We start from the raw sequence: 26,449 nt of genomic DNA, 5'->3' as shown, positions 1-26,449 counted from the left end.
GAGGCCAGGAGACGTGCTGCCCAGGGCGGCCAGCGGAAGCCCTGAACTCGCCTGCCTCGTGGGGCCCGGCGGGAACCTGCGCTCGCCCCGGCGGCGACGGCGCCCACACGCTGGGCCCGCGCTAGACGCGACTCGGAAGCACCGAGCCACGCGAGGGCTGGTGGTCATTTTCCGAGCCTCGTCTCCTCGGCAACCACGCTTGAGCGCGTGCGCAAAGCAGAGGCGGGGCCCGCAGCAGGGCCTGCTCCGGAAGCCGCGCGTTTGGAGCGTCCCGCCGAGGTTGACCTGAGAGACGCTAAATCGCGTAACAGTCCGCGGTGAAAGCGCGCACGAGAGCGCCAATGAAAGCGGGCGGAGAGGCCCGCTCGGAAGAACGTTCTGTGTTGCGGATCGTAATTGGTGGAAGGGTCTGTCCTTTCACAGTACTGGCTGTCCTTTCTTTTCCCTCCCACTCAATTGGCTTTTGTCTAGATACTTCTGATTGGAACCTCCTGGTGTTGGGGGCGTGGTTTTGGGGACTGTTAGAGATTGGCGCCTTTGACCACCTCCGGGCTTGTTGAGGAAGGGGCCAGTCCCATGTTTTCTCTGTCCCGCCTGCCGACCCGTACGCTTTCCCTAGTTTCGCGCGCACGAATAGTTAAAAAAAAAAGTCTTATCTGCTTAATCCCGTTTGTCAGAGGGCCAGCGCTCGCGCGCTCTGCGGAGGACCCTTGTGGGCTGCCCGGGGCGGTGCCTGCGCGGTTTGAATCCGCGGCACCCATTAACACCAGGCGCTGTTGTTGTCACGGCCCGAACCCTGCGAGTGGGGACGCGTCGGGAGCGAGGCGGCTCTGCCTGGCTCGCTGCGACGCGTGCACCCGGAACCGGCGTGTGTCAGGCCGCCTGGGCGCGGCCCGGCGGGCGGGCGGGCGGAGGCGCGGGGTCCTCGCGGAGGAAAACGCGCCAAGTTCCCTCGGCGGCGGCGGCGGCGGCGGCGGCAGCGGCAGCAGCGGCAGGCGCGGAGCGGGGACCGCGCGGCTCGCGAGCGGCCTGGCAGGCGCCGCTCGTGATGTGAGCGCCGGCCGGGCCGGAACGGGCTCGGCGGCTGCCCACGCGCGGCGGGCCGAGCCATGACCGGGTGAGTGGCGCCTGGCGCGGCGGGCGGAGGTCCGGACGGGCAGAGCGTCGGCGGGCCGCCTGGCCCCGCGCGGGACCGCGGGGAGCGGGCGCCATGTGTCCCGCCGTGGCTGCGGGATAGGGCTGTCGCGCTTCCGGGAGGAGCGGAGCGGATTCGGGGACTGGGGCTGCCGAGGACGCCCAGTGACAGCGCGGGTGTCGGGGACGCGGCGCCGGCCGGCCGGGATGGGGCGGGGCTCGCGGGCCGGAGCCTGGAGCCTGGCGGGGCTGCACCAGTGGGACTCAGGGTCGCGGCCGCGCCCACTGTCCGACCCTGCCACCCAGGACGCGGCTGCCGGCCCACGAGCCGCAGTCGGGTCCTCGGACGGAGCGCGGCGAGGGCAGGGACGCGGCGCCTCGAACCTGGGACGGGACCCGCAGCTGACTCCAGGCAGAGGAAGGAGACTGACGCCTAGCAGCTTCCACGCTAACTTCACTCAGGAGTTTCACAGGGTAGCAAGTCTTTATAGCGTCTTTTTTTCTACTCAGGAGCAGTTTTTTTTTTTTAAACCCAGTTTTTAAAGAGTTTGGAGAACTAGAGTAGTGTGGAGCGTAGCACCATGAGAATTTGATACGCAGAAAGTGTGGCAAGTACTGCCTCAGCCTTAGTTGTTTTCTGTTTCGCACAAGTTTATAGGTTATAAACGAGCACTGCTAAAGTCTTGCCGTTCATTGTTATGTTGTAAGCTTTTTAGCGATGTTAATACATTCGCGTTAACTGAGAAGACTGCAAGAGGGACTCCCTGGTGTCCCCAGCTATCGTTTTTCCATTCATCCGTGTTTACTGCCTCATAATTTAGAGTTAGAGATGGTTGTTACTGTTTAGTCTTTGTTTTTTGAATGAACTAATAAATCACAAGGAGAAATTGAGGTTTTGTTTTTGGACAGGATCTTGCTGCTGTATAACTGAGGCTGATTTGGAATTTGTAGCAACCTTGCCTCTGCCTTCCAAGTGCTGGGATTAAAAGGCGTGCACCAACATACCAGGCTCAATTTTTCACGTTTTGTTTGTTTTTGTTTTTGGCGTGATACTGAGGATTGAATCCAGGGCCTTTGCACTGAGCTGCAGCCCCAGGCCTTTATTTTTTGGAACAGTCATGCTAAATTACCCAGGCTGGGCTTGATTTTGTGATTTTTCTTGCCTCAGCCTCTTAGAGTGCTGGAGTTGCATGTGTGCCTCAGCAGTTTCACTAAAGGTCTGCTAAACGGTGTATTGTGGCCTGTAGTCGCTAGTAAGCTAATAAGTTCAGTGTCACATTTTTGCCTCCCCTCACCCCAGTACTGGGCTCGAACTTGGGGTGCTCTGCCACTGAGCCACATCTTTTTTTTTTTTTTTTTTGCATTTTGAGATAGGGTCTTCCTCTATAGCACAAGTTGACCTCAATACCCTGCCTCAGGCATCCCAGTGGTGGGATACTGGACATTCTCTGATATGCACAGCCACAGTTTTTGTTCTTTAAAGAATAACACAGGCTAATGCCTGTAATCTCGATACTCTAGGGGCTGTGGCAGGCAGAGCACAGGTTTGAGACCAGCCTAGACCACATAACCAGACACTGTTAACAAAAGCTAAGCAAGTTAGAAGGATTTGGCAAGCTCCTTCCATTTAAGGAGTAAAATCGAATCTGATTGCCAGGCAGTAGGTTTGAAGTTCTTAGTGTTCCCTCAGTAAATCTATCTCACAACTGATGATTGTGTTGTTTACTACACTGATAAGTGAGGATTACTAAGACTTTTTTTGGTTTGTGATTTAACAGATAAAATTGCTGTTGATTACAGTTGCCCTCTGTAAATTCTCATCAGCTCCTTGGGACCTGGAAAGAAGATGCCTGGTGTCATACCTAGTGAAAGTAATGGGCTTTCAAGAGGCAGTCCATCCAAGAAAAACAGACTTTCCTTGAAGTTTTTTCAGAAAAAGGAAACTAAGAGAGCCTTGGATTTTACAGACTCTCAAGAAAATGAAGGAAAAGCTTCTGAATATAGAGGATCAGAAATGTATGTATTTTAAGTGTATTTCTGCGCTTTGAATCATGAAGAAGCAGGGAACTTGGGTTGAAACAGACCAGAGAGGTGGTCAGAGTGTGAGACAACACTGTGGGGAGACCTGCCTAGGCAGAAGGGGGCAGTAGAATCCAGGCTCCTCTAGGTCACACTATGCTTATTCAGTGTTTATGCTGGCCTGCTTCATTAAGGTCAGTGTGGAGCTGTATTAATTACCTTTCAGAGTTCACACTCGGTTATTTTGTAGTGCAACACCCTATATAAGGGTAGAGATAGGTGACTTGGGGAATGCCTCACAGGACTTGACACTTCCTGTAGTAATTTTGGCTCTGTAATTCCATAGTTACATGTAGATATGTAGGTATGTGGTCATAACTGTGTATAGCTCCTATTACTAATAGTTAAACCAAACTTAAAACTGGGTATGGCGTTGCACCAGTGTAATCCCAGCACTCTGGGAGGCTGAGACTAGAAGATCGCAAGTTCTAGCCTGGCCTAGGCTGGTTAACAATTTAGTGAGACTGGCTGAAATTAAAAATAAATAAATAAATAGAAATTAAAAAGTGGGGATGTAGCACAGAGCACAGGCCTTGGGCTCAAGTCCCAGTACAAAAAACCCAAAAGACAAACTCAACAAGCCTTAAAGATTCTTCAGTGACAAAGTTTGTGCAAAATGGATACTTACTCCAGATTGCTCCAACTGGGGCTCTGCTGGCTCCTCAAGTCACAGGCGCTGTACAGGGGACTGAAGTGGATTTGGTGCCACATGTGGCTTCTTAACATTCATCAGTGATGAGTTGAAATTGTGCACCTTTCACTCACCAGCGTTCATTCTCGTCCGTTCTTCAAGGTGCTAGTGTAACAGCCACTGGTTATGAAGTGAATTCTGTGGGCCCCACTGTGCTGCAGAGTGATAAACATAAGCAACTGAGGAGGATAGCTGCACAGTCTTTGTATTTGTTAACAGAACCTGACTAGGGTGGCCTTACAAATATTGTCCTAAAGTTATTCCAAGGTGACTGTTCAGAATTAAATTATTAAAATGTCCTGGTGAGCTAGACGGAGCAGTCCTAGTTTCTCAGGTTTTTACTCTGGAAAAGAAGATATTTTATTTTGAGGCATGTTGAGTGAAATGATGTTTTAAAATATCTTAATCTGAATATATAGCATTTTTGAGGTTGTATGGAGTTGTTAAAACTTCGTCTGAAATTTTGTGCTCTTAAGATGCTATTTCATTCTGCCTTTCTCCCCCACTCCAAAGTGATCAGGTTGTTCCTGCAGCACAGTCCTCGCCTGTAAACTGCGAGAAGAGAGAAAATCTGTTGCCTTTTGTGGGACTGAATAATCTTGGCAATACTTGTTATCTTAATAGTATACTTCAGGTAAAGTGCTAATTTTGCTCTGTACTAAATAAAACATTGAGGCACACCACTTTTTACACCACTTTTTAGTGGTGTAACATTGATTTCTGAGAAATTCAGGTTCGTGGAAGACTAATCATTCATATCATCTTTGCCTTTGTAAATGAACTAGAGTGGGCTAAAATGATAATTCTAATTGCATGTTACTAAATGTCCTTGTGGTACGAGAAAATAGCGCAGTCAGTAAAGGTGAAATTGCGCATCCATCCGGGTTACATGGAGCCCTTTATTTCTCTGTCCGATTCCTGCTGTGTGGCCTCCTGGTAACACAGTCCTGGTAATCTCAAACCATAGCATCTTAGTCTAAGCCAGGCATGCAGCCTAGGCCAGTGATAGAGGCCAAAGGGCTTCATGAAGGTGGGACCGTGGGTGATGGTGTAGATACGTTTGTGCCATAAGCAGTCTTTCTTTTTGTAGGTACTATATTTTTGTCCTGGTTTTAAGTCTGGAGTGAAGCACTTATTTAATATTATCTCAAAGAAGAACGAGGCACTAAAGGATGAAGCCAATCAAAAAGACAAGGTAAAAAAAAGCAAAAATAATGAAGTTTTAAAAATGAGCAATAATGTAATGGATAAGAAATAATAGGTTCTCAGGAACTTTTGGGAGGAAGAGGACAAGGGACTATTTTCTCCATCCCTTCCGTGTATTGTTTGTTGTACTTGGCATTTGTGTACCATAATTGCAGTCTGTCATAACTATTATCCACTGTGTTTTAAATTTTGGGAGATACTGAGGATTGAACTCAAGGTGCAGTCTGTGTTGACTGTGCTTTACCACTGAGCCACATAATCCTAGAGCCAACTTTAAAGAATGTATTTAAGGAAATCTCTCACTTAACCATTGCTATCCACATAGAATGTCACTTTGAAAAGGTCATAGCCAGGATGGTGCCCTCCTGAATCCCAGCACTCTGGGGGAGAGGTGGAAGGGATACAGGTTCAGCCATCTCAAAAGGGATGGGACTCACATTTTCTGTTGTCAGGAAGTTTAGTTAATGTGCCCAGTATAGTTAGCCCTATAATGAAATTCAGTTTAGAAAAGCCAGTATCACTTAATGAAACCAATCCAGATTGAAGACAGTATTTAATCTGTTCATAAATGAAAATTCTGATTTCCTTGACAGGGAAATTGCAAAGAAGATTCTTCAGCAAGTTACGAACTTATATGCAGCTTACAGTCCTTAATCATTTCAGTGGAACAGCTGCAGGCGAGTTTCCTCTTAAATCCAGAGAAATACACTGACGAGCTTGCCACGCAGCCACGGCGGCTGCTGAACACACTCAGGTACCGCCCATGTGGTCACAGTTGTAACGCGCTGCTTGCTTGCCTGCCAGCCTTCCTGGAGTTACATGTGAATCCAGAGTAAGACTGAAACACCAGGTTCATAGCCCTTTATAGCCCAGAAGCGCCAAGAAACGGAAGTGTTATCAGAAGTTTGATACTAAATTCATTAGATTTCAATTTGGATGAGGCCATTTATGGCCGTTATTCATACTTATCACTAATGTGAATATTCATGAGCTTTCCTGTGAAAATTATGATGTTTAAACCAATTAGAGTCTTATCCCATACTATGATTCCCATTCTACTTGTGCGCCGTATTACCTACGGGTCTGAAAATTTGAGAATTCCTGAACATGTGATCCTAAGGATTTCAGATTAGGAATTGTAGGTTTAATCAACGTGTCTTACATGTGAGAATTGTTAAGTTACTGCATTTTATTTTTATTACATATGCTTAGGAAAAAACTCATTTAACAGGATTAGATTGCTTTGTGATATGTTAAAAACGAAACAATTAGAAAATAGCATTTAAAATTTAATTAGGGTTTTTAGTTTGTTTTTGGAGGTAGGAGAGTTTTATTAGAAATTACAACAGCTCGGGGCTGGGGATTTAGCTCAGCGGCATAAGCGCCCGCCTTGCAAGCAGGTAGTCATGAGTTAGTACCGATAAAAACGGAAAAAAAAAAAAAAAAGGAATTACAATGGCTCCTGGATTTTCAGGAGGGATCCTGAGTGGGTGACCCTAAAGGGTGTTTTTAAAAAACTCATTTGTTCAGCTTGAAATAGACATAGGGTGGTGCGCTGCGTTACCTTGCAGACGCTGTAGCGTGGTGGTCCTCAAGAGCATGTTTAAGTCCTAGCTTTCCTCCTGCCTGTGCAGCTCTGGATGACCCTGGGGGAGGTATGTGCTTCCTGACTCTCTGCCCATCACTGTCCGCTTCGATAACAGTACCTACCTCTTGGAGCTAATTGTGAGGTTTTATACATCTATAAAAAGCACTTTTTTATAAAACTCAAATGCTGTGTCAGCCACTGTTAATGTATTTAGATCAAAGTGTTATAATGAAAATAGGGTAAAGTGTTCTTTTAGTTGTAAGTTTAGGTATAACGATTTGTTAGTCCTTTAGGTTTTTAAAATGCATTTTTAGAAGGGTTTTCTGTAGTATATCTTTGTAACTAGAGTACATGAAACGGACATTTTTATTTATAGGGAACTCAACCCCATGTATGAAGGATATTTACAGCATGATGCACAGGAGGTGTTGCAGTGTATTTTGGGAAACATTCAGGAAACATGCCAACTCCTAAAAAAAGAAGTAAAAAATGTGGCAGAATTACCTCCAAAGGTAGAAGAACCCCATCCGAAAGAGGAAGCGAGTGTAATGAACAGAATGGACGTGGACAGTGTGAAGAATTCTGAGGACCATAAAGAAAAACCTCCAAAAGGCAATGGGAAAAGAAAAAGTGACACTGAATTTGGTAACATGAAGAAAAAAGCCAAAGTTGCCAAAGAACACCAGTCACTGGATGAGAACCAGAGACAGACTAGATCCAAAAGAAGAGCGTCTGGGGATGTGCTGGAGGGCACCCCCCAAGTGACCCCTGAGTGTGCTTCTGAGTGCCAGGGTGCACGAGCCTCACAGAAGAAATCAAGAGTAAAAATAAACTGGTTAAAGTCTGCAACAAAGCAGCCCAGCATCCTCTCTAAGTTCTGTAGTCTGGGAAAACTAAGAGCAAACCAAGGCCCCAAAGGACAGTGTAAAGAGGAGGAGCATGATCTGGACAGGTCCCTGGAACGTGGCGGACCTGCCAGTGTTGATGAAGCTGACCCCCTAAGCAGAGGTACTTATGAGTCTTTGGCTCTGATAAGCAGAAGTGTTAACAGCTCCAGGAATAGAATTTTTGGGGGGGATGAATAATCTGGCTGAAATTTTTATGTAAGAATGTAATTTAACACTGAATGTATTTTAAAAACTGGCTTTGTGGAATGTTAATTTATGGCTAAAGAAACAAGCACATTTTAATGGGAAGGTTGTATTTTCTCTCATCTATGTAGCATTTTACATAAAACTAGAGGGAATTGCTTTCAGTCAAAAAAGACAGTGGTGTGTGGGAAAGGATGGAGGACTCACATTGCACGAATAAAGGACCTCTTCATGCTAACTAGCTAAGATATGAAGATGGGGCTTCTTAGTCATGAAGTTACTTCAGTGCAGACATGGCTCTCTACACCTGTATATATTTTCCTATTCTCATTTCAGGTGCTGAGCAAATAGGTTTTGAACTAGTGGAAAAATTGTTTCAGGGTCAGCTGGTATTAAGGACTCGTTGCTTGGAATGTGAGAGTTTAACTGAAAGAAGAGAAGACTTTCAGGACATCAGCGTGCCCGTACAAGAAGATGAGCTTTCCAAAGTAGAGGAGAGTTCTGAGAGTAAGCACAATTGTGTCCTTGTGTGTGGGGACCATGGGAGAATTATACACTGGTGTCTTGGTCTGAGATGTAGCCTTTTTGCTTAACTTTACTTGTTAATAGCATTTGGAAAATTGTGCATCTTTATTTTGACATAAAGTATATTAGAATGGAAAAATGAAATGCTTGAGTAACTTGGGGGTCTTCATCTTACACTGCTGTGGAGGTTATTTGTAATATAGTACTCAAGCCACTGTTGTGTCCTTTGCAGACCATAAAAGTGTGGGGTGAGATGGGAAGTAATCAGGAGGCTGGTTTACCTACTGGGAACTGTAGAAATTGGCTTTTAAATAGGGGTAGCTACACTGAGGCAGAGATCAAGCTTCAGCTGTCTTGTTTTTGCTGTCTTTGTAAGATATGAGCTCCTCAAAGCAAAAGCCTCTAGTTACCTGGGAGGAATGGGATGGTCAGCTAAAACTGGATTCTAACTTTACATATGGAACTTTGTGGTTTAATTTTTGAATACCTGAGAGATACATTTGTAAGTGATGAAAAGATTATCTTTAGTTTCTCCAGAGCCAAAAACAGAAATGAAGACCTTGAGATGGGCAATTTCACAATTTGCTTCTGTGGAGAGGATTGTAGGAGAAGATAAATATTTCTGTGAAAATTGCCATCATTACACTGAAGCTGAGCGAAGTCTTCTGTTTGACAAAATGCCTGAAGTTATAACCATTCATTTGAAGTGCTTTGCTGCTAGTGGCTTGGAGTGAGTATTTCTAAATAAAAGTTATGGGAAGAACACGCTGCTAGAGTCTAACCAAGTATTGATCAAAATGAATTTGTAGATTGCTTTAGAGAAAGTTTTGTTCTCATTAAAATGCATGTGTGTAAATCCTTTTGGTGTGAACATTCTTTAAAAGTATTTTTATCTTGCACATTCATTTTGTAGAAGTAATAGAATTCAGTTTCAGTAGAACTGATTAAAACGGAAGAAATGTTAAATACACTGACATTTTGAAGGTAGAAAGGCAAAGCCTTTTTTAGTTTTTAAGGTAAGGTAAGCTAGGAAATCAAAAGTAGTCGTTTTAGAAAAGTATGAGAAGGTGCTGTTAAGTGTGAAACTGCTCATTCCACTTTGGGTGCGGACTTGCTCTGGCACGCACATTGTGGACTTGCTGCTCGTACCTGACTTGTTGGAAACGGTGGCAGGGGTTTGCCAGTTGCTCACACATCGTTGCACCTTAGGAGGACAGTTTTTCTGCAGTCTGTGGACTTTTTCTTTTGCTATGTTTCATGTTGCTACCAAATCTTTTAAAGATACCATTAAAACCGACTAAAATGTGAAGGATTTTGGTTTCAAAAAAGTTCATTTAGGGAAATAAATGAGGAAAAAATTGTATAACCCATATAAGAAACAACTGAGTTTCAGTGTTTGTGTATATACTCAAAATTGAAGTCTTGTTTTTATTATTTCTGTGAACCCCAGGAGGTGTTCATTCAGACTTTTACTTGGTTTCACATGGGTATAAACATTTGGGCTTGACATGGAATTCCAGGCAACCTTTTTTTTTCCTGTTCAAAGGGGTGACTGTTACGGCGGTGGACTTTCCAAGATCAACACTCCCTTGCTGACACCCCTCAAGCTGTCCCTGGAAGAGTGGAGTACGCGGCCAACTAACGACAGCTATGGGTTATTTGCAGTGGTGATGCACAGCGGCATCACAATTAGCAGTGGGCATTACACAGCTTCTGTTAAAGTTACCGACCTCAGCTGCTTAGAACTAGACAAGGAGAACTTTGTGGTTGACCAGATGTTCGAAGTAGGGAAGCCAGAGCCACTGAATGAGGAGGAAGCAAGGGGTGCGGTTGAAACTTACGATGATGAAATGTCCTTGAGAGCTGGTGGAACTACACAGCCAAGTAAAGTTTTGAACAAGAAAAATGTAGAAGCTGTCGGACTTCTTGGAGGGCAGAAGAGCAAAGCAGATTACGAGCTCTACAACAAAGCGTCCAATCCTGATAAGCCTGCTGGTGTGGCATTCGCTGAAAGCAGAGATTCTGAGATCAACAGTACCAGCGGGACCCACGAAGCAGACAGGAACAAGGACTCCAGTGACCAAACAGGCATTTACATGAGTGGATTTGAGAACAAGATTTCCTGTGTAGTGCAGAGTTTAAAAGAGTATGAGGGGAAGTGGTTGCTTTTTGATGATTCTGAAGTGAAAGTTACGGAAGAGAAGGACTTTCTGAATTCTCTTTCCCCATCTACATCTCCCACATCTACTCCTTATCTGTTATTTTATAAGAAATTATAGAGGGCATATTTTCCCTGTGTATATATTAAACTGGCCTGGCCAACATTGGTAAAGTTGATTACAGCAGAGTCTTTTAGCTTGTCTTTTAAAGTTACTGGATATTATGGGTCTCTATGTTTTTATAAAATAGTGAGATTTGAAATACTGAAAAACCATGTTAATTTTTAGAATTCATTTTCCTTCATAGAGACAAGTGATTTGTTAGCTCCTGGGAACAAACAATTGACTTATCCAGAATGGAAGCATTTCAGCCTTTGGATTTACACCAGTTTTTTTTTTTTTTTTGTTTGCTTTTTAGAATAAAGTGTTTGTATTTGTATTCTCCGTATTTTGGAGAAGTTATCTACATATTTATAGGTCTGTGCTTTTTCACCTAAGGAATAGAATTCCATTCAATAGATTTAGCTTCCTCAGCCAAGAAGCCAGATCTCTGATGGGCTGTGTCACAGGCACAAAATCTAGATGGTGGTGTTCAGGCAGGGGCATGCGATTCGTGCCTTGAATCACTTTGGAAAGTGTCCCAGAAAAACTACACGTCCCTTTTATCTTCACAAGATTTTATATATATTTATGAAGGTGATTCTGTATTATAGTCCATCTTTTTGGGCATGGACTAATTTATATCTCTTCGTACTCATTCTGCATGATCTGTATATAATACATCAAAATTGAGGGATATGACCTTAAATTTAACTTTTTTTAAAAACTGGGAGGTCAATAAAAGTTACTTACCTGTATATACAAATGTTTAAATATTTTTATGTGGTGTGCTCTTGCTGTAAGTACAGCTGAAGGAGGAAGGCATGAGAATAACCATGCACAGTTACCTTTTCTGACAGTGGATGTGAAGACTTTCTCAGAAATTGTTAATAGTCCAAGTTGTCACACTTGGGAGGTTTACAATACAATGTAGCATCCTAGGGGTCCTTTAGAGTAGACATAGTTTAATGGCCTCCAAAACAAGAATTTATTAACAGTGCTTTGGGTACACACCAGAAATTTAACCTGGATTATATACTAAATTGGTAAGTGGCCAGTTAGACTTAAAGAACATTCTTGGTACTGATTTTTTTAATGACTGAACAATTTATATGTGCTATTAGGGTAACACATACCGTTTCAATAAAAGTCAACCGGGAAGTGATACAAGAAGAGATTCTTTCCCCTTTCTGTAGCTGGAATCACAAGAAGCCTTAAAAACAGCCCTCGTGCACTACCTGTAAGATGATGGAACAGGTGTAGGACAGGGTTTGGGCCACTGATAAAAGAGCCAGTTTTTCACTTTTAGTTCTTTTTGAGGTGGGATCTTGCTCTAATAGCCCAGGTTGGCCTTGGACTAACTCCCCATGGTTGTGCCTCAGCTGCGGGGGCTCAGATTACAGGTCTGCACCAGCACACCCAGCAAAGAGGGTCAGTGTTAATTGAAAACGAGCAGATTCCTGAGCACCAGTACTAAGGAGTTACAATATACTGTGTCACACCAAAAGTTTTAAACAAGAAGCCTGTCCTCAGTCCAGAAAATAATCAGTACCACATAATTAAACTGTAAGGTCTTTGATAGCATCACTGAGCTTAGTGTAAAGTGGCCCAGCCTACCTAAATGAAACCCACTGGGAAGTGGCACAGGTCAGAGCCCGCCTCCCCCCCCTCCTCCCCCCCCTTGCCAATAGTCTCCCAGGTGTGAGTCTCCATTCTTGGCTCCCTGCCTTTTCTCAACTGCCCTGGCTCCCCTCCATCTGTGGTGCTGGCTGGGCCCAGGGCCTGCCTTTGTGTACTGCTCCACCACTGAGCCTATTTCTGAGGTCATCCCTTTTGCTCTTCCCATAAATCCTTTGGGTCCAGTCATCTAAAAAAACTTTTGATGACTCAGTCTGAGTTAGTGTCTGTCTGAAGAGGAATCTGAGACAGTAATTGCCTCCTCTATATGTGAGCTCAGCGGGGACGCTGGCCATCGCCAGGATAAAGCAGACTTTCGGACAGCCACAGACAATGGCAGGTGATTACCTCTGGCTGGTCCTGAAGTGGTTCGTGTAACTGATGAGTAGACAAGGGTGCCAGCAGTACACAGCACTGCACAAAAACGCTGTATGGACACCAGCAGAATTTGGGAATATGAACTGTTTGGGAAAAGCCTGATAAGCAATTGTATCTTAAATTTTTTTGTGTATTACCTTTTCACATGAAGTTCCAACTTTAAATAAACAGGTTGATTTTGAGTAACAACTGTTTTACTTTTTATGTGCTATGTGACTTCTCATTTAATGGACAGAACTGTAGCTCTATCTTACCATTATGGTGACATGAAATAGTTGAGGCAGATTCCTAACGTTTTGTTGAAATAATTAAAAAGACTGCTGGCAGATGCAGGGTATGGTAGCACCCACTTGTAAGAATGTCAGGAGGTGGGCTGGGGATTTAGCTCAGCGGCATAAGCACCTGCCTTGTAAGCAGGCGGTCGTGAGTTCGATCTCTGGTACCGGTAAAAATGAAAAAGACAAAAAAATAGGAGGCTAGGGAAGGAGAAGCTTAAGTTTGAGGCCAGCCTGGGCAAATGAGACCCTTTCTCAAACTAAAAAATAAGCGCTGGGCATCTGGCCAGTGCTCCTGGGATTTAATCACTACTGTCATCAGAAACTGCCTCACAACTGACTGCTTAACTTGAAACTCCTAATAGGACAGAGCCATAAAAATCAAGCTAGCTCTCAGTACTTGATAATTTAGAGACAAAAATTTTATCTTTTGGGGGGAGCATCTAAATGGGAAATAAAATTTCCTGACCAGTATCTCTTTATACCCATGAATCCCTTTATTTAATGTGGGTTCTTTGGACCTACAAAATGACTCGATTTTGATTTTGATTTTGCTAACTGGAGCTGTTAACTTTGGTGGTACTGGGGGTGGTGCTCAGGAGCACTCTATCCCTGAACTACCAGCCTTTTTTAATTTTAGTACAAGGCCTGGCTAGATTGGTCCCACTGCCTCTAGCATGAAAACTCCCTCCTTAGCCTCCCAAACAGCTGGGATTTTAGGCCTCAGCCTAACCCTCAGCCACTATGCTCAGCTCTCTTGGAACTAGCTTTGGGACAATTTCCTCTGCCTCTTTCAGTAAAGAACACATGTCCAAGTGCCACGCATGGAAGCTAGTGTAAACGTTCACATGTTTAATTGTACCTTTAAAATAAGCAATACTACATTTAAGATGGTTCCAAAACGGATCTATAAAGGGTAATATAAATTAAAAAATATGAACTTAAAGTAAATAAATTTAACAGCTATGGTATAAATAATGGTCTATGTATAGTGTACCTTTGAGTCATTAAAATGTCTTTTAAAAAAAGGTAACAGTGTGTTCCAGAATGTTAGAAATCATTGCCATGATTCTCAAACTAACACTACAACTGACACTGTTTTGGTATTCTTCAGCGAGGGAATCAGTGCTGTAACCTCCACAATTACATCCCAATTCTGTTCTTCAGCAGATCTTAACCTCTTACACTCAGTGTTGAATACATGGCTCTTTTCAAATGAATACAGGGCACTGAGTTTAGAGGTCCATTTTGCGAAGGCTTATTCGACTGAAGGAATCTCTGGAGAAAAAACAGAAGACACAGTTAGAAGAAAACAAGAAGTGTACCACACTTTGAAAAAAAAATTCACAAAGATGTTTTACATACTTTTTCTTCCACAGTTATTTCTAAAGCTTTGCTGTGAGTTTTTTATTATCTTTGAAGCTCATTCTAATGTATTCTGCTTTATATATCCTGACCTACAGATTACAGACTGGAAATAACCATTCTGCTAAGTCTACTGATTTGATAGTGCGTTTGTTGAATAGCTGTCACTGATATTATAATCAGTCAAGGGCCAGATGATAGCAGAGCTTTTAAAGAGAAAATCTGGGCTATTAAATGGCAAAAGGCAGGTGTTTCATTAGAATATTTTAAGTCTTAAACCAGTGGTTTCAAAACTGTGTCTCAGATTCATTTTATGTTCTTAGAAATTATTGAAGAACTTAGAAAACTTGCTAATGTAAATATATGTATTGATAGTTACCATATTAGGAATTAAATGGAAAAACAATTTTACCAAAAAACTAATTACGTTACTACAAATAGCACATTAAAACTAAGCTGAAAGACATTTAGAAAACAGGCCCTGGTGCAGACTGGATGAAGAGAAATCCAGACTCTCCTGTCTGCCTCCATCCTCAGTCTTTTCTGATAACCATATTTCATGTCTTCGGGAAGATGTCGCAGCACCCTGAGAGTGTGAACATGGAAACAGGTGAATTGTATTTGCTTTTAACCGGAGGTTTTGAGGCCTTGTTCCTGCAAGGCTCTATGGACTCTTCTCCATGGGTCCTGGAGGGCATGGTCAGAACCACTGTCTTTAGATGTCACACCTACTGCTAAGTAACACTACAGCGTTTACATATATATATATATATTTGGTGCCAGCAATGGAACTCAGGACCTCACATTTGCCAGGTGAGTGCTGTGCAGATCTTACAGTGTAATTTTTTTTTTTTTTTTTTGCTACCAGGGATTGAACTCATTACCACGCGTTTGCCAGCAGGCACTCTGCCACTGAGCTAAACCCCCGGCCCCTTTGCAGATTTTATGTCTAAGAAATTTTTATTTTTTAAATTCCTAAGACTGGGAGAGGTAGTAGTCTCGAAATACCTTTTAATATGTTTTCCTTTGCCCCTGGCTGCTTACTTTTGCTTACCCTTCCTGCCATTAATTCATGCGCCTTGGTACCCTCAGGACAGGAAAGGCAGGCACACAGAAGTCACAGAGTTTTGCATCCCCAATCTCTTTTTTGATTACAATGAAAACAGCAGTCTTGAAAGCTATCTATGGTTCAAGGAGAACGGGTTTTTCTAAATTCCAAGAATCTACATAGAAACATTAATTGAAGCTAAAGTTGGGTAGAGGGTGCATACCTGTAATCCCAGACTCAAGAGGCAGAGGCAAGGTCTGCCAAGGTCAAGGCCAGCCTGGGCAACACAGCAATTTAATGATTTAGCAAGACCCTAGTTCAAACAAGGCCTGGTGATATAATGCAGGGCAAATAAACACTGTTAAATAAATACATAAATAAAGGGCTGGGATGTAGCTCAATGGGAAAGTGCTGTTAGTGTGACTCAGGTCCTGGGCTCAGTCCCCACAAGCAGCTGGAGCTCAGAGAACTGGCTATGAAGTGATCACAGACAGTTCAGATCTGGTGTGAGGCGTCCATTGGAGAGGAAAGACATGGCCTTCTGAGACACGAGGCAGAGTTCTGGGCACCCCTCTGAGGGCAGGAAATTCACGGTGCCTGACAGGATGGATGCGGAATGGAGGGGATAGGATGTACTCTCCCCAGGGACTCTGCAAGGACACCTCCCCCAGAACCATGGCTGTGCGGGTTTGGGTTGGTAGAAACCGGCTAGAGGCTGTGGCCTCTGCCCCTGCAGGGGCCTTTGCCCCCTCAGGCTGAGGAAGACCCTGCGAAGCTGAGCAGAGCACAGCGGGATGGGATGCTTCCCAGTGGGTGTGAGTAAACTTATCCATAGACCTCAAAGTAGGACTGGGACTGATTTCCAGGTGATTAAACAACTAGTTTAATTTTCTTCTGCAGTGCCAAATTCCCTGCATCTGCACTGTTTTTGCATAAGCAGCTCCAATAGCCTTGCAGGTATTAATTTGTCAGTCCCCGTTTATAGTGGTCACTCCAAGAACAGTGAGTTAAAAGATTGCAGTGCCACAAGAATCTAACAGTTGTATGTAAATTTGATTTCAAAATGTAGTTTACTTTTAGCAGTTTCCTGTGTCCCTTCCAGAAGTCGGATGCTAACAGCTGCATGTGGGCACTGCCCAGGACTCTGCACATGTGATGCATTTACTCCTAACAACCTGTGCAACGCAAGCAGTGTCGTTTCACTGGAAGACAAATCTAAAAAGCAGATGAGGTTACCCTCTCCTACAACTGGGTTCAGCTGTACACAGTTCCAAGCTGTTTCCATTTCTACTTTGCCCGCACTTAAAAAAGGAAGAAAACTACGTGTACTACTTAGTCATAGTGGAAGGAAATGGAACACTTGAGTGAATTTTCCCCTCCAAAAAAAACCAGAAAGTGATTTTTTCTGATACAGAAACCGACAACTTACTGCCTCAGCCTCCGAGTGGTAGGATTACAGCTGTGCACCACCACAGGTGCCTATGACAGGACTTAGAGGGAATGGTTTGGGGCCAGACTTGAAGAGCTGCTCCAGGTGGGACGTGTGTTTAATGCAACGTTATGATTCTCTGCGCACAGCCTGATTAATGTACAGTGGGCAAAAGGCTTACACTAGTTTATCATTGGGTTCCGGGGGATACAACACCTGAAGCCACATAGTAAGAGTTACCCTACTTCACTATTAAAGAGCTTAACAGTGATGGGACACCAGGCGCACCTGTGGCCGGAGGTGGGCAGCACGGCCTTGTACAGCTGTGGGATCTTCCTGTTGGTCAGCGGCTGCAGCGCCTCCTTCAGGCGGTGGTAGTTCCTCTCCAGCTCCCGCTGGTACTCCTTCTGGTCCGGCCCAATTAAGCTCTTATTCTTCCGCAAGGCGTCCTCACACCTGGGGGCAGGACACACGGTACCACAGGGCTGCTTCCGGCAGGGCTGGCAGGCTCGGTGCCACCCATGCTTGAGAACACACGTGAATGCGTGCACATGCCTTAAGGACAGGCTTTTAGCTGAGGGTTAAATAAGCCTTTCCTTTGGCTTTAAGGCAGGGGATTGAACAGATGGCCAACCGAGTCCTTGTACAATCTAGTAAACACTTGCAGTTTTGTCTAATTAAAAATTTTAAGCATCCATTTTGAAGCTGCTTTCTGATGTCACCACCGGCCTGGACCCCATCATAGGACACGCTCATACCTGCTAGTGTGGCGGCGATGCTGCCTTTGTGCAAACACATTTCCCTGTGAACAGTCCTAGACAAGGGTCCTTCATCCAACTTACTCAGATGTTTAAGAGGAATATCTGGAGCCCAAGAGATGAAGGAAGTAAGAACAGTTTTTAAAAGCAGCCATATCCACACTGGTGGGCTGCAGCACACTGGTACCTGGAAGCGGCCCTGATGCTGTGTCACAGAGGAGGCTCAGAGGAAGGGTGAGCACTAGACCAGGCGATGTGGAAAGGGGAACCCTGACAGTGCGACGAACCATCGAGGGCCGCGGAGCGTGAAGGGAGTGCACTGCAGTGGTCCCAGACATTTGAGCCTGGGAGAGGATGGCAGGGTTAACGTTCAGGGCCAGGCCGTGCAGCCACAGCAAGACCTCATCTCTTAGAACACACATAAAACATGGACATAATGGCTATCTGATAAAAACTAAAAAACACTAATTGTTGCCAAGATTAAACACAGAAGGTCAGACACACCCTACTAGACATTTAAAACGTGAAACAGGAAGTTTAAAAAGCTGTAGAGGACACTATATGCAAAATTTAATGCAAAAGAAACTGAAATTGTATTTTTCTAGATAAGAACAGAAAAACAGAGTAAGAAAAAGTTCATCCAATAACCTGATTTAGCTATGTCTGAAAGCTACTACAGTTTAACAATTGTTTTGGAGTACAATAGAATCTAATCCAGAGAAGGGTTCTCAACTCATTTTTCAAAGCTGAGATACAAAAACCTAATGAGGACCGTATGAAAACAAATCAAGCAACCAAAGAACTACCCACTGTGTTTATGGCAGGAGGGGTGCAGGCCGGAGCCCACTTTGGGTAGCCTCACAAGATTATCCAGAAGGGGCCCCTGTGGACGTAGCTCAGTACTGCCAACAAATAAATAGAAATAAATAAAAGTCTAGTCGACTCATACAAATGACTCCAGCGCTCTCAAAGGAAGAGGAAACCATTCTACCACAGTAACTGGTAGTGAAGGAGATGTAATTTTAGTGCAACATACATGCACCAGACTGGTAAACGCTACAATGTTAGCATGCGCCAAGTACAGATGAAGGTCATGGTGACATGAACCCAGACTCAAACACTACTGCTAAATTCGGCTCATGTGCTTTGGGAAAAATGTTCCCTCCGCTGGCTGAAGAGGAGCCTCTGAGCCAGCCGGACAACTGTCAGGCAGAAACCTGGGAACGCTCTCATGCAGCAACATCCAGAAACAGGCGGTCAAATTCTGATAGCTCTCCCTGAAATTCTCTTACCTAAGACTGTAAAGCTGAACTCTTATTTTGGGATACGTTCATTTCTGGTAAAAACAGCAAAAGACACCAAAACAAACAATGAGAAATTAAATACACCAGCTTCCTCTGAAGGAAGGCAGGGGACACTAAAGTGGAGACCTAGGGGGCGTTCTGCTCTCAGACTGAGTGGAAGGTACAGGATTCTCTTTCTGTTCATTCATAGCAAATGCTAGAAACACTACATTGTCAATCTAACCAAGAATGAAAAGTTTTCAAAGACAAATCCTCAAAACAAACAAAGAAAAAAAGAAAACACATGCAAATGTATTGTTTTCAGTAATAAAAGCCAACTGAACTATCACATAAAACTTACAAAGACACTCTGCTTACATGTAAGGCCTGACAGCCATTACGGAGACTGGACCACCAGCATTCTTGCCTGTGCTAATCCTGAGTTTTCTGGGACATGCTTGGACCACAGATGTCTCTGTACTTTGGCTTGGTAATTTCACAATGGGAATTTTCATTGAGCAAAAGAAAAAAGATCAACTGTGGTATAAACTACACCACACTCAAATTTGACTTCAGTTTAAAAAATAGGAATATAAAAGATTAAACTTGAAAAAATATAGTCATTACAATAACTGTTTTAACTTTAATTGAGCAATAAGAATTTAAGCTCATATGTAATTGGTATAAAAATAAATGGTAAACATGAAAACAATGTAGTATTGGCTATAAGCTTCTTGGAAGGTTTATATTATATAGTTTTTTGGGGGAGTCAATGTTCTTTCTGCATTTTTGGGAACTTGGACAAGTTTCTGTGCAAGCAGTAACAAAGAGACCCACTTGCTACAGGAATTCATATATGCAATAGAACTGTAGCTATGATAAAATGTTCCAAAACAACACCAAGATCACACAAAGTGTACCTGACTCTCACTGTATGCCTGTGACCTATTCCGGGCTGCTCCACGATCACCTGGCTCACAAAGACAGTAGGGTTCATTTTGTTTTAAACCTCCCAACTGATAAAAAACTAATGCTGGAAATCAGTCAATCCTACGCAAGGGTAACAGGCTTCTTTTCCCACTAAAGGTCATCTTTTCCATATAACAGGAGCTGTTTCCTGGGGTTTTCTAAAACCAGCATTGTGAGCTCATCTAGCTTCTGCACAATGAAGAAACAACTGACTGAATGAGAGAAAGTATCTGAAAACTACACCTGACATGGAATTAGTATCCAGAGTATGTAAAAAACTAAACAAATTCAACACCTCAAATCCCTGATTTGAAAATCAACAACAGATCTAAATAGGTATTTATCTGGAAAGAAAACATACAAATGGCCAATGAAAAATGCCCAGCACCACTCACTACCATCAGGGAAATGCGAATCCAACCCAAGTGAGCCGACCACCTCCCTTTGGTGAGAACGAGCGTTCTCCAAAGACGAAGGTGATCAGCACCAGATGCTGCTGGAAAGGCAAACTCGCACAGTCATGATGGAGAGCACAACCAAATCCCAGCTGCACACACAAAGGAAAGCAAGTCGGTCTGTGGCAGAGACAGCTGTGCTGCCATGTTTACTCGCTATCAATGGCCAGGGATGGACAACATGTGGTGGTCTTGTCACGGTATGGACATATGTATATGTCTACATACATAATGCACATATACATACATGATGTATGTACGTATCAAAACAGTACACAGTACCCCAGAAATATGTACCATTTGTATGTTTTTATGTCTCAAAAGATAAATTCAAGTACAAAATATCAGACACTTGAAAAAGCTTTGGGAGGTTTCAGGTGTTTCCCATGTCTGAGTTGGAGAAATTGACAGAATTTGTGATAATGAACACAGTGGAAAAAGGAGACCCCATTTCAAGCTACTTAAACAAGTCAGCATTACCCACATTTTGCAGATATCAAAATTGAATTGAATTACTTCTGCCATTAATAAATTCATCCAATCAAATGATCTGGTATGAGAAACCCCTAATTCGTAACCTGGAGAGCGAAAGCAGGGGAGGAAGTGGGGCCAGGTCCTGACAGTGGCTCTGGGGTTCTGGCTGACATGACGAGGAGCGGCAGCAGAGCGGTGCCAAGCCCTTTGCAGGTGTAACCTCCCCTCATCTCCCTTCCCGGCTCTGCTGACCACCCCCTCTCACGGAATCCACGGTTTCAGCCTCAATGGACTGCTTACCTTTCTGAGCCTGAACTTGGCTCCCATTTTTGCCCCATTAACTGTGACCTCCCTCCTTTCTGTCTGGAAAGCTAGTATCCATCCTCCTAGGTTCTTAGCAAATGTGTGAAACCCTGCCAACTGAATTAATCATTTCCTTTTATATGATCACACTGTTAGCCAAGCAAAAATGAAGCATCCAGTTGATGAATGACTAGTTTTTCCTGTTTACAAATTTTTGTAAAAAAATTACTTTGTGGTATGGAGAATGAACCCTTGGCCTCTGTACAAAATTACGTTCCAAACCCTCTTCTGCTTTTGCGACAGGATCTCACTAAGTTGTCCCATTTCCGCTTCTATTTGTGATCCTCTTGCCTCAGCCTCCTAGGCTGCTGGGATTATAGGTATGTGCCATCATGCAGAGTTCAAAATTTCACACTTAAAAAACACCCATTCATTATATGCCAAGTGTTTTCTGTGTGCAGAGGAACTGCCTAAGACTGTTGTTCCTAGGGAGGCCTCACTGCCAACCTGGCCTCGGTTGGTCTCCAGAGATCTGGGTCTGGGAGGGTCACCATGGCTTCCAGAGTGGTGAAGGGTTCACTGTGCCTTCAGTGGCTCGTGACCATTCAGTTCCTGGTGACTGCTGCCTTTCACTGGAGCCTGGGATCCCAGTGTGCCAGGGGAGGGCACCCCTGGCAGACAGCGGGTGGCACACACTGTCAGCACTCAGCACAGTGTGGCTGCATGATAGAGGGCCCCCAACTCTCCAATGAGCCGGCTTTTGCCCTTGGAATCTTTTCAGTGCAATCAATCATAGCCTCCAGCGCTCTGTGTGCTGCCTGCTCAGACTGGGATAAGGCCCCCGTGTGCCCCGGGGTTCCACCTAACTCGCACATCCTTCCTAGGAGAGGCACTTCTCAGGTGAGGAACTGCGGGTCACAGGTATTCAGTGACCTGGGAAAGGGTCACTGACCTGGCAAGCTCAGGTCTACAGTTTTCCTTCCCAGTTACTGATGTACGCTCCCTAAGCAGAAAGACCACACACTAAAGATTCCCAATAAATAGCATCTTTCAAATTAAGTAATCTAGTGGTAGTTTCAAGTTAAAAGCATTTCCTGAGCCTTGGCTTCTCCAATCTTTAACATGAAAGAAGCTGGGTGTGGTGGTGCATGGCTGTAATCCCAGTGCTGTGGAGGCTGAGGCAGGAGGTTCAAAATTTCAGCTCAGCTCAGGCAATTTAGCAACTTGGCAAAATCTGACTCAAAAATAAAGAAGGTCTAGGGATGTAGCTCAGTTTGACAGCTTTAGGGTCAATCTCCAAAACTACAAAAATAAATGAATGAGTGGATAAATAAATGTAATTAGCAGTATGGCATTAGCGAGTGGGGGTGGATAGGTGACAGCAGTGAAATCCAAACAGAACAGTGCTTTTCAGAATCGCTTCCTCCTAGGCTCTCTTTTCTACGTCCACTGCAGTACTGGACACGGTCAGCTTGCTGACACTTCCACGGGAAGCCTTGCATACCTTTTAGTGAAGTCTTTAAAGCAGAGTCGTAGTTTATTATGATGTCTGAAAAGCTTGGGGTCACTGGGTATTTCAGACAGGAAAACCTGGGCAACTTCCAAAGGCCCCTGTGAAGTAAGAAAGTAAAACCCAAAGTGTGTTTTTGTCTTTCTTGCCATTGCGCAGACAGTAACCCCATGACTTCTGCACCGTGAGGGGGGCACTAACTACCCTGCACAGCAGTCTGTGCTTACGTTACAACGCCTCAGAGACGGGCGGTTTTGGATTTCCTAATTTCACATTTACATTCTAACTGCAATCAGATTAACTTATTAGTTCATTATTCAAAAAAGTGGAGCAGACACTCAAGGTCTCACGTCTGGGTTCACCAATGCACAAGGTCCTGGGTTTTGTGATTTACTCTGGACATGCAAGCTGTCAAGATCCCACATCTCCCCAGGACCCCATGGCTCATCAAATGTGGTGTGCTGAGACAGCATCTCTGACACAGCAGGCTTGAGGATGTCATGGAGGTGACCCACACAAGGAAGTGACGCTGTCCCACAGAGACATCACTGCCACATTCTCCAAGCTGCTCTGCCTCCCTCAGTCCTCTGAACTTGTCAGAAGGACTTGGTGATACCATCAGTGAGAATCTAAGGTGGTGGAGGTGTGTGTGTGCACAGCTCTGAACACGAATCCTCCTTTTTAGATCACATTCTTTTAGTACAACGGTTTATGCAAAGGTAAGTTATGTGGTTTAATTTCTTAATGTATAAAAATGTAGTAGGAATGTAGGAAAGTATAGTAGAGAGGGTAGGTGTGCAAATCGTAACAGTGGAGATTATCGCTGAACAGCTACTTTTTACTTTACCCTGTTTATACTTTGGTGCTTTTTTTAGCAACTCCTTCCAACACACCCCTTCCACTGGATTTAGTGCGCATCTGCACTCCCACATACAGTACAGCAAGGGCACCAACCTGGTTCACGGTAGTGCCCACGGACCCCTGGAGAACCATCTGGAGCATCTTGGGGTCTGCTGGGTCCTGATGGGTCGCAAATGCCAACTCCTGGGTCTTCTTTTGCATGTCTTCTATGGCCACCTCAATGGGTGTTAAGATAATCTGAGTGAGACACAGCCCTGCGGTCAGCAAAGGGGCTTCACACAACCGATGAAATGAGAAAAAAATGGGGGCCAACTCTGTGCTTTCATGTAACAATAAAACTCCAGCCCTGATCTCTTAGTCTGAAGGTACCAGAAAACACAAGACTTTTTAAACCACAAATTAAGTTTGAACTGAGGCATTAGAAAAGGCACCAAAAATGACCCCCAGCAGTTAAAATTCTAGTGTGTCATGGCAGGAGCACAGCACACATCATCTGCAGCACCGACCCCGCACTTTACACAGTGCCCGCCTGGCTCCGAGTGACCCCCACCTCTTCCTTGTGAATGACGTTGACCCTGGTTTTGATGTAGGGAAAGGCATGCGAGGTGGTCAGAATGGTCTTCCGCTTCAGCTGCTCGTGGAGCTCCCCATGTGCTCGGCCGTCCAACGTGAAGGGTGTGCAGTACATGAAGCGGCGAAGGTTATAATTCTTATCAAAATAGGTGATTCGGTCCTTCATTTCATACGTGTCAAAGTACGGTTCCACATAGGTGATCTGGATGTAAGCCTGGAGGGAAGGAAAGCGCCTCCACTGCCTGGCCACCAGCCACTGCCTGCTATTTCTCACGCAGAACCTCAAAGGACCCCGAAGACCCACGAGTGCCCTTACCGTCCGTGTGTCACCCCTACCTTGTTAGGGTCTAATTTACACTTGTCCACAGGATTGGAGTCCTTGATCACTTCAACCACATCCTCTCCAAATCTTTCTCCATAAAATCCCTGCCATAAAGAAGAAGAACCCTCTTACATGAAGGCAGCCAGATGAGTACACAGCGGGCTTCTGAGCCAAATCTGCTGACTCAGTGTTGTCGACTATTACCACGTAATAATAATTTACTTCTCTACGTGTTTATTTGATGTTATTCCTAGCCATGTACTTTAAATAACACAAAACACAACAAAAGAGCCATGAGGGGTCTTTGAGAAAAATGAAGGGAACAGAACACTAAGACAGAGCTGTTCTCTGTCTATGACTGCAGGCTGAGACTTTGAATTGAGTCTGATGTGACCTGCCTGGTTATAGACCGGGGTTAATGAATGCACATTAATTTCGTCAAAAAATTTAAAATAACATTCCAGAATTTCAGCCAGCTATGGTGCGTGCCTATAATCCCAGCCACTTGGGAGGTAAAGACAGGAGGAGAGCTGTGAGTTGGAAGACAACCCAGGCACCACAGTGAGTTCAAGGGCAGACTGACCACATATTGAAAAAAAAAAATCCAGAATTTTCAAATAAAAATGTTGATGTGTTATAGCCACACAAGTTTTTTAGCTGCACACAGTTTTGGTTTCTGACTCTCCCATGTGACTGCTTAGAACAACCCACTCAGCTGTCACAGGAGAAACTCCCACCACAGCCCGAAGTTACCTTTTGTAATTACATGCAGGAAACACCCTCTCAGTATTTCCCAAGGCTCGCCTAGCTCTTGAGAAATACAAAGTCGCAGTTGGAGCCAGTGTCTGAAAGCTGAGCTCAGCAAAGCCCCCAGTAAAAGTGCAACACTCAGGAATTAGTTGCAGAGGAGGGTAAATGCAAGCCCCACTGAGAAGCGGTTGTGTGAGGACAAAGTCAGCAGGGCTCTGCTCATTTTGGGGTCTCCTTCTGGTCCAGGCCCAGAACAGAGAAGGGGTAGAAGCAGTGCATGAGAAAGCTCGGTCAGCCCGGGGGTGTGTGAGAATGGATCATTCGGAAGGTATAAGGGATTCTAACAAGTGTTAGCGTCATATGGCTGGGAACTAGTTACGCCAGAGAGTAAGGGGGTCCAAAATTTTCCAGGGCCTTGCTTCTATGTTTTGCTGCTACTTAATTTGCTGTGTCTCTTTCTACAAAATGTGGATAACTGATACATTTCATCAACACAATAAATCACAGAAATTCTGAAGGACATAAGAATTTCTAAAATACGTGTGAAGCTAAGCATGCAGAGCTCCCCTGTAATCCCAGCATTCTAGAGGCTGAGGCAGGAAGATTGTAAGTTTGAACCCAGAGTGGGCAATTTAGGGACCTGACAAGAATGTCTCCAAATAAATAAGTACATAGGCTGGGAGACAGCTCAGTTCAAAGACCATGCGCCTATCACCATCAATGCCCAGCCCTCTCCAAAGCAGGAAAATACAGCCTTAAAAATACATATATTTTAAGCCAGTCATGGTGGTATGGATCTATAATCCCAGCATTTGGGAGGCTGAGGCAGGAGGATCACTGAGAGTTCAAGGCCAGCCTGGGCTCCACTGTGAGTTGAAAGCCAACCTGAACTACACAGGGAGACCCTGCCTCAAAGCAGTGTCAGGAACAACAACAACAATGTTCTACAGTTGCCCTAGAATATTCTTAAAAGTATTACTGTCCCCATCAGAAAGCCGTGTACTCTTAAATAGTGTCATATGGCAGAATCAAGCACATTAAATGACCCAGTCTAGACCTGGAAGTCACTCATTACAGAGAATGCAGCTAAGAGGACATTTGATGAAGCCCATGCACTCACCTCCAATCTGTGAGATATCTCAGCAAGTTTGGTTATTGCAGGCTCCTTGTAAACAAATTCCTGCTCATCCAAATCCCCGAACTTGGTTCCATAGAAACCAACGCGGAAGTAGGTGCCAAACATCCGCTTCCCGTCCTAGGTCAGGAAAGTGAGGGACTTTACCGCGAGGTCTTTGCTTTCACACTGCACTTAGGACTGGTGCAGTGTAAACTCTCCTAACTACATACAAAGTTTTTGTTCAAAACCACCATACTTTTATTATCTTTCAAATGAAACCTAAAAGCAAACTAAACAGTCTTTTCCCCCATTATTTCTAACAAACGGCAT

At 44.3% G+C, this 26,449-nt stretch overlaps 2 protein-coding genes across 13 annotated transcripts in view; one reads left to right on the top strand and one right to left on the bottom strand.

Annotated features, from left to right (window-relative positions):
• Positions 1-743: 743 nt before the first annotated feature.
• Usp1 (ubiquitin specific peptidase 1) lies at positions 744-12,816 on the top strand. Of its 3 annotated transcripts, none has more exons than XM_063259652.1 (9): positions 744-1,117; positions 2,959-3,150; positions 4,418-4,538; positions 4,995-5,099; positions 5,704-5,864; positions 7,075-7,706; positions 8,126-8,296; positions 8,843-9,044; positions 9,861-12,816. In XM_063259652.1, the coding sequence occupies exons 1-9, from the start codon at positions 1,110-1,112 to the stop codon at positions 10,591-10,593; spliced, it is 2,325 nt and encodes a 774-aa protein (XP_063115722.1). In that variant the 5' UTR covers positions 744-1,109; the 3' UTR covers positions 10,594-12,816. The 3 variants fall into 3 exon arrangements, with proteins under 3 accessions (XP_063115722.1, XP_063115727.1, XP_063115725.1); XM_063259657.1 differs by having other exon boundaries at positions 2,935-3,150; XM_063259655.1 differs by having other exon boundaries at positions 2,913-3,150.
• Positions 12,817-13,734: 918 nt separating this feature from the next.
• The window catches only part of Dock7 (dedicator of cytokinesis 7), a 187,927-nt gene continuing 175,212 nt past the window's right edge, over positions 13,735-26,449 (bottom strand). For 7 of the 10 annotated variants that reach the window (XM_063259552.1, XM_063259570.1, XM_063259578.1 and 4 more), the window contains 7 exons: positions 26,123-26,248; positions 24,267-24,356; positions 23,908-24,144; positions 23,451-23,594; positions 22,491-22,597; positions 17,033-17,200; positions 13,735-14,180 (listed from right to left, as the gene is read on the bottom strand). In XM_063259552.1, the coding sequence (XP_063115622.1) occupies positions 14,138-14,180; positions 17,033-17,200; positions 22,491-22,597; positions 23,451-23,594; positions 23,908-24,144; positions 24,267-24,356; positions 26,123-26,248 (915 nt within the window). In that variant the 3' untranslated portion in view covers positions 13,735-14,137. Of the gene's footprint in view, positions 14,181-17,032; positions 17,201-22,490; positions 22,598-23,450; positions 23,595-23,907; positions 24,145-24,266; positions 24,357-26,122; positions 26,258-26,449 lie in introns of all 10 variants that reach the window. The other 3 variants (XM_063259559.1, XM_063259585.1, XM_063259616.1) reach the window with 1 other exon arrangement.

The sequence above is a fragment of the Cavia porcellus genome, unplaced genomic scaffold, assembly GCF_034190915.1.
Source record: "Cavia porcellus strain 051 isolate PalLab524CR breed Dunkin Hartley unplaced genomic scaffold, mCavPor4.1 scaffold_1, whole genome shotgun sequence".
Lineage (NCBI taxonomy): Eukaryota > Metazoa > Chordata > Mammalia > Rodentia > Caviidae > Cavia > Cavia porcellus.
The sequence above is the reverse complement of the archived record's forward strand: the minus strand, read 5'-3'. Positions and strand labels throughout refer to the sequence as shown.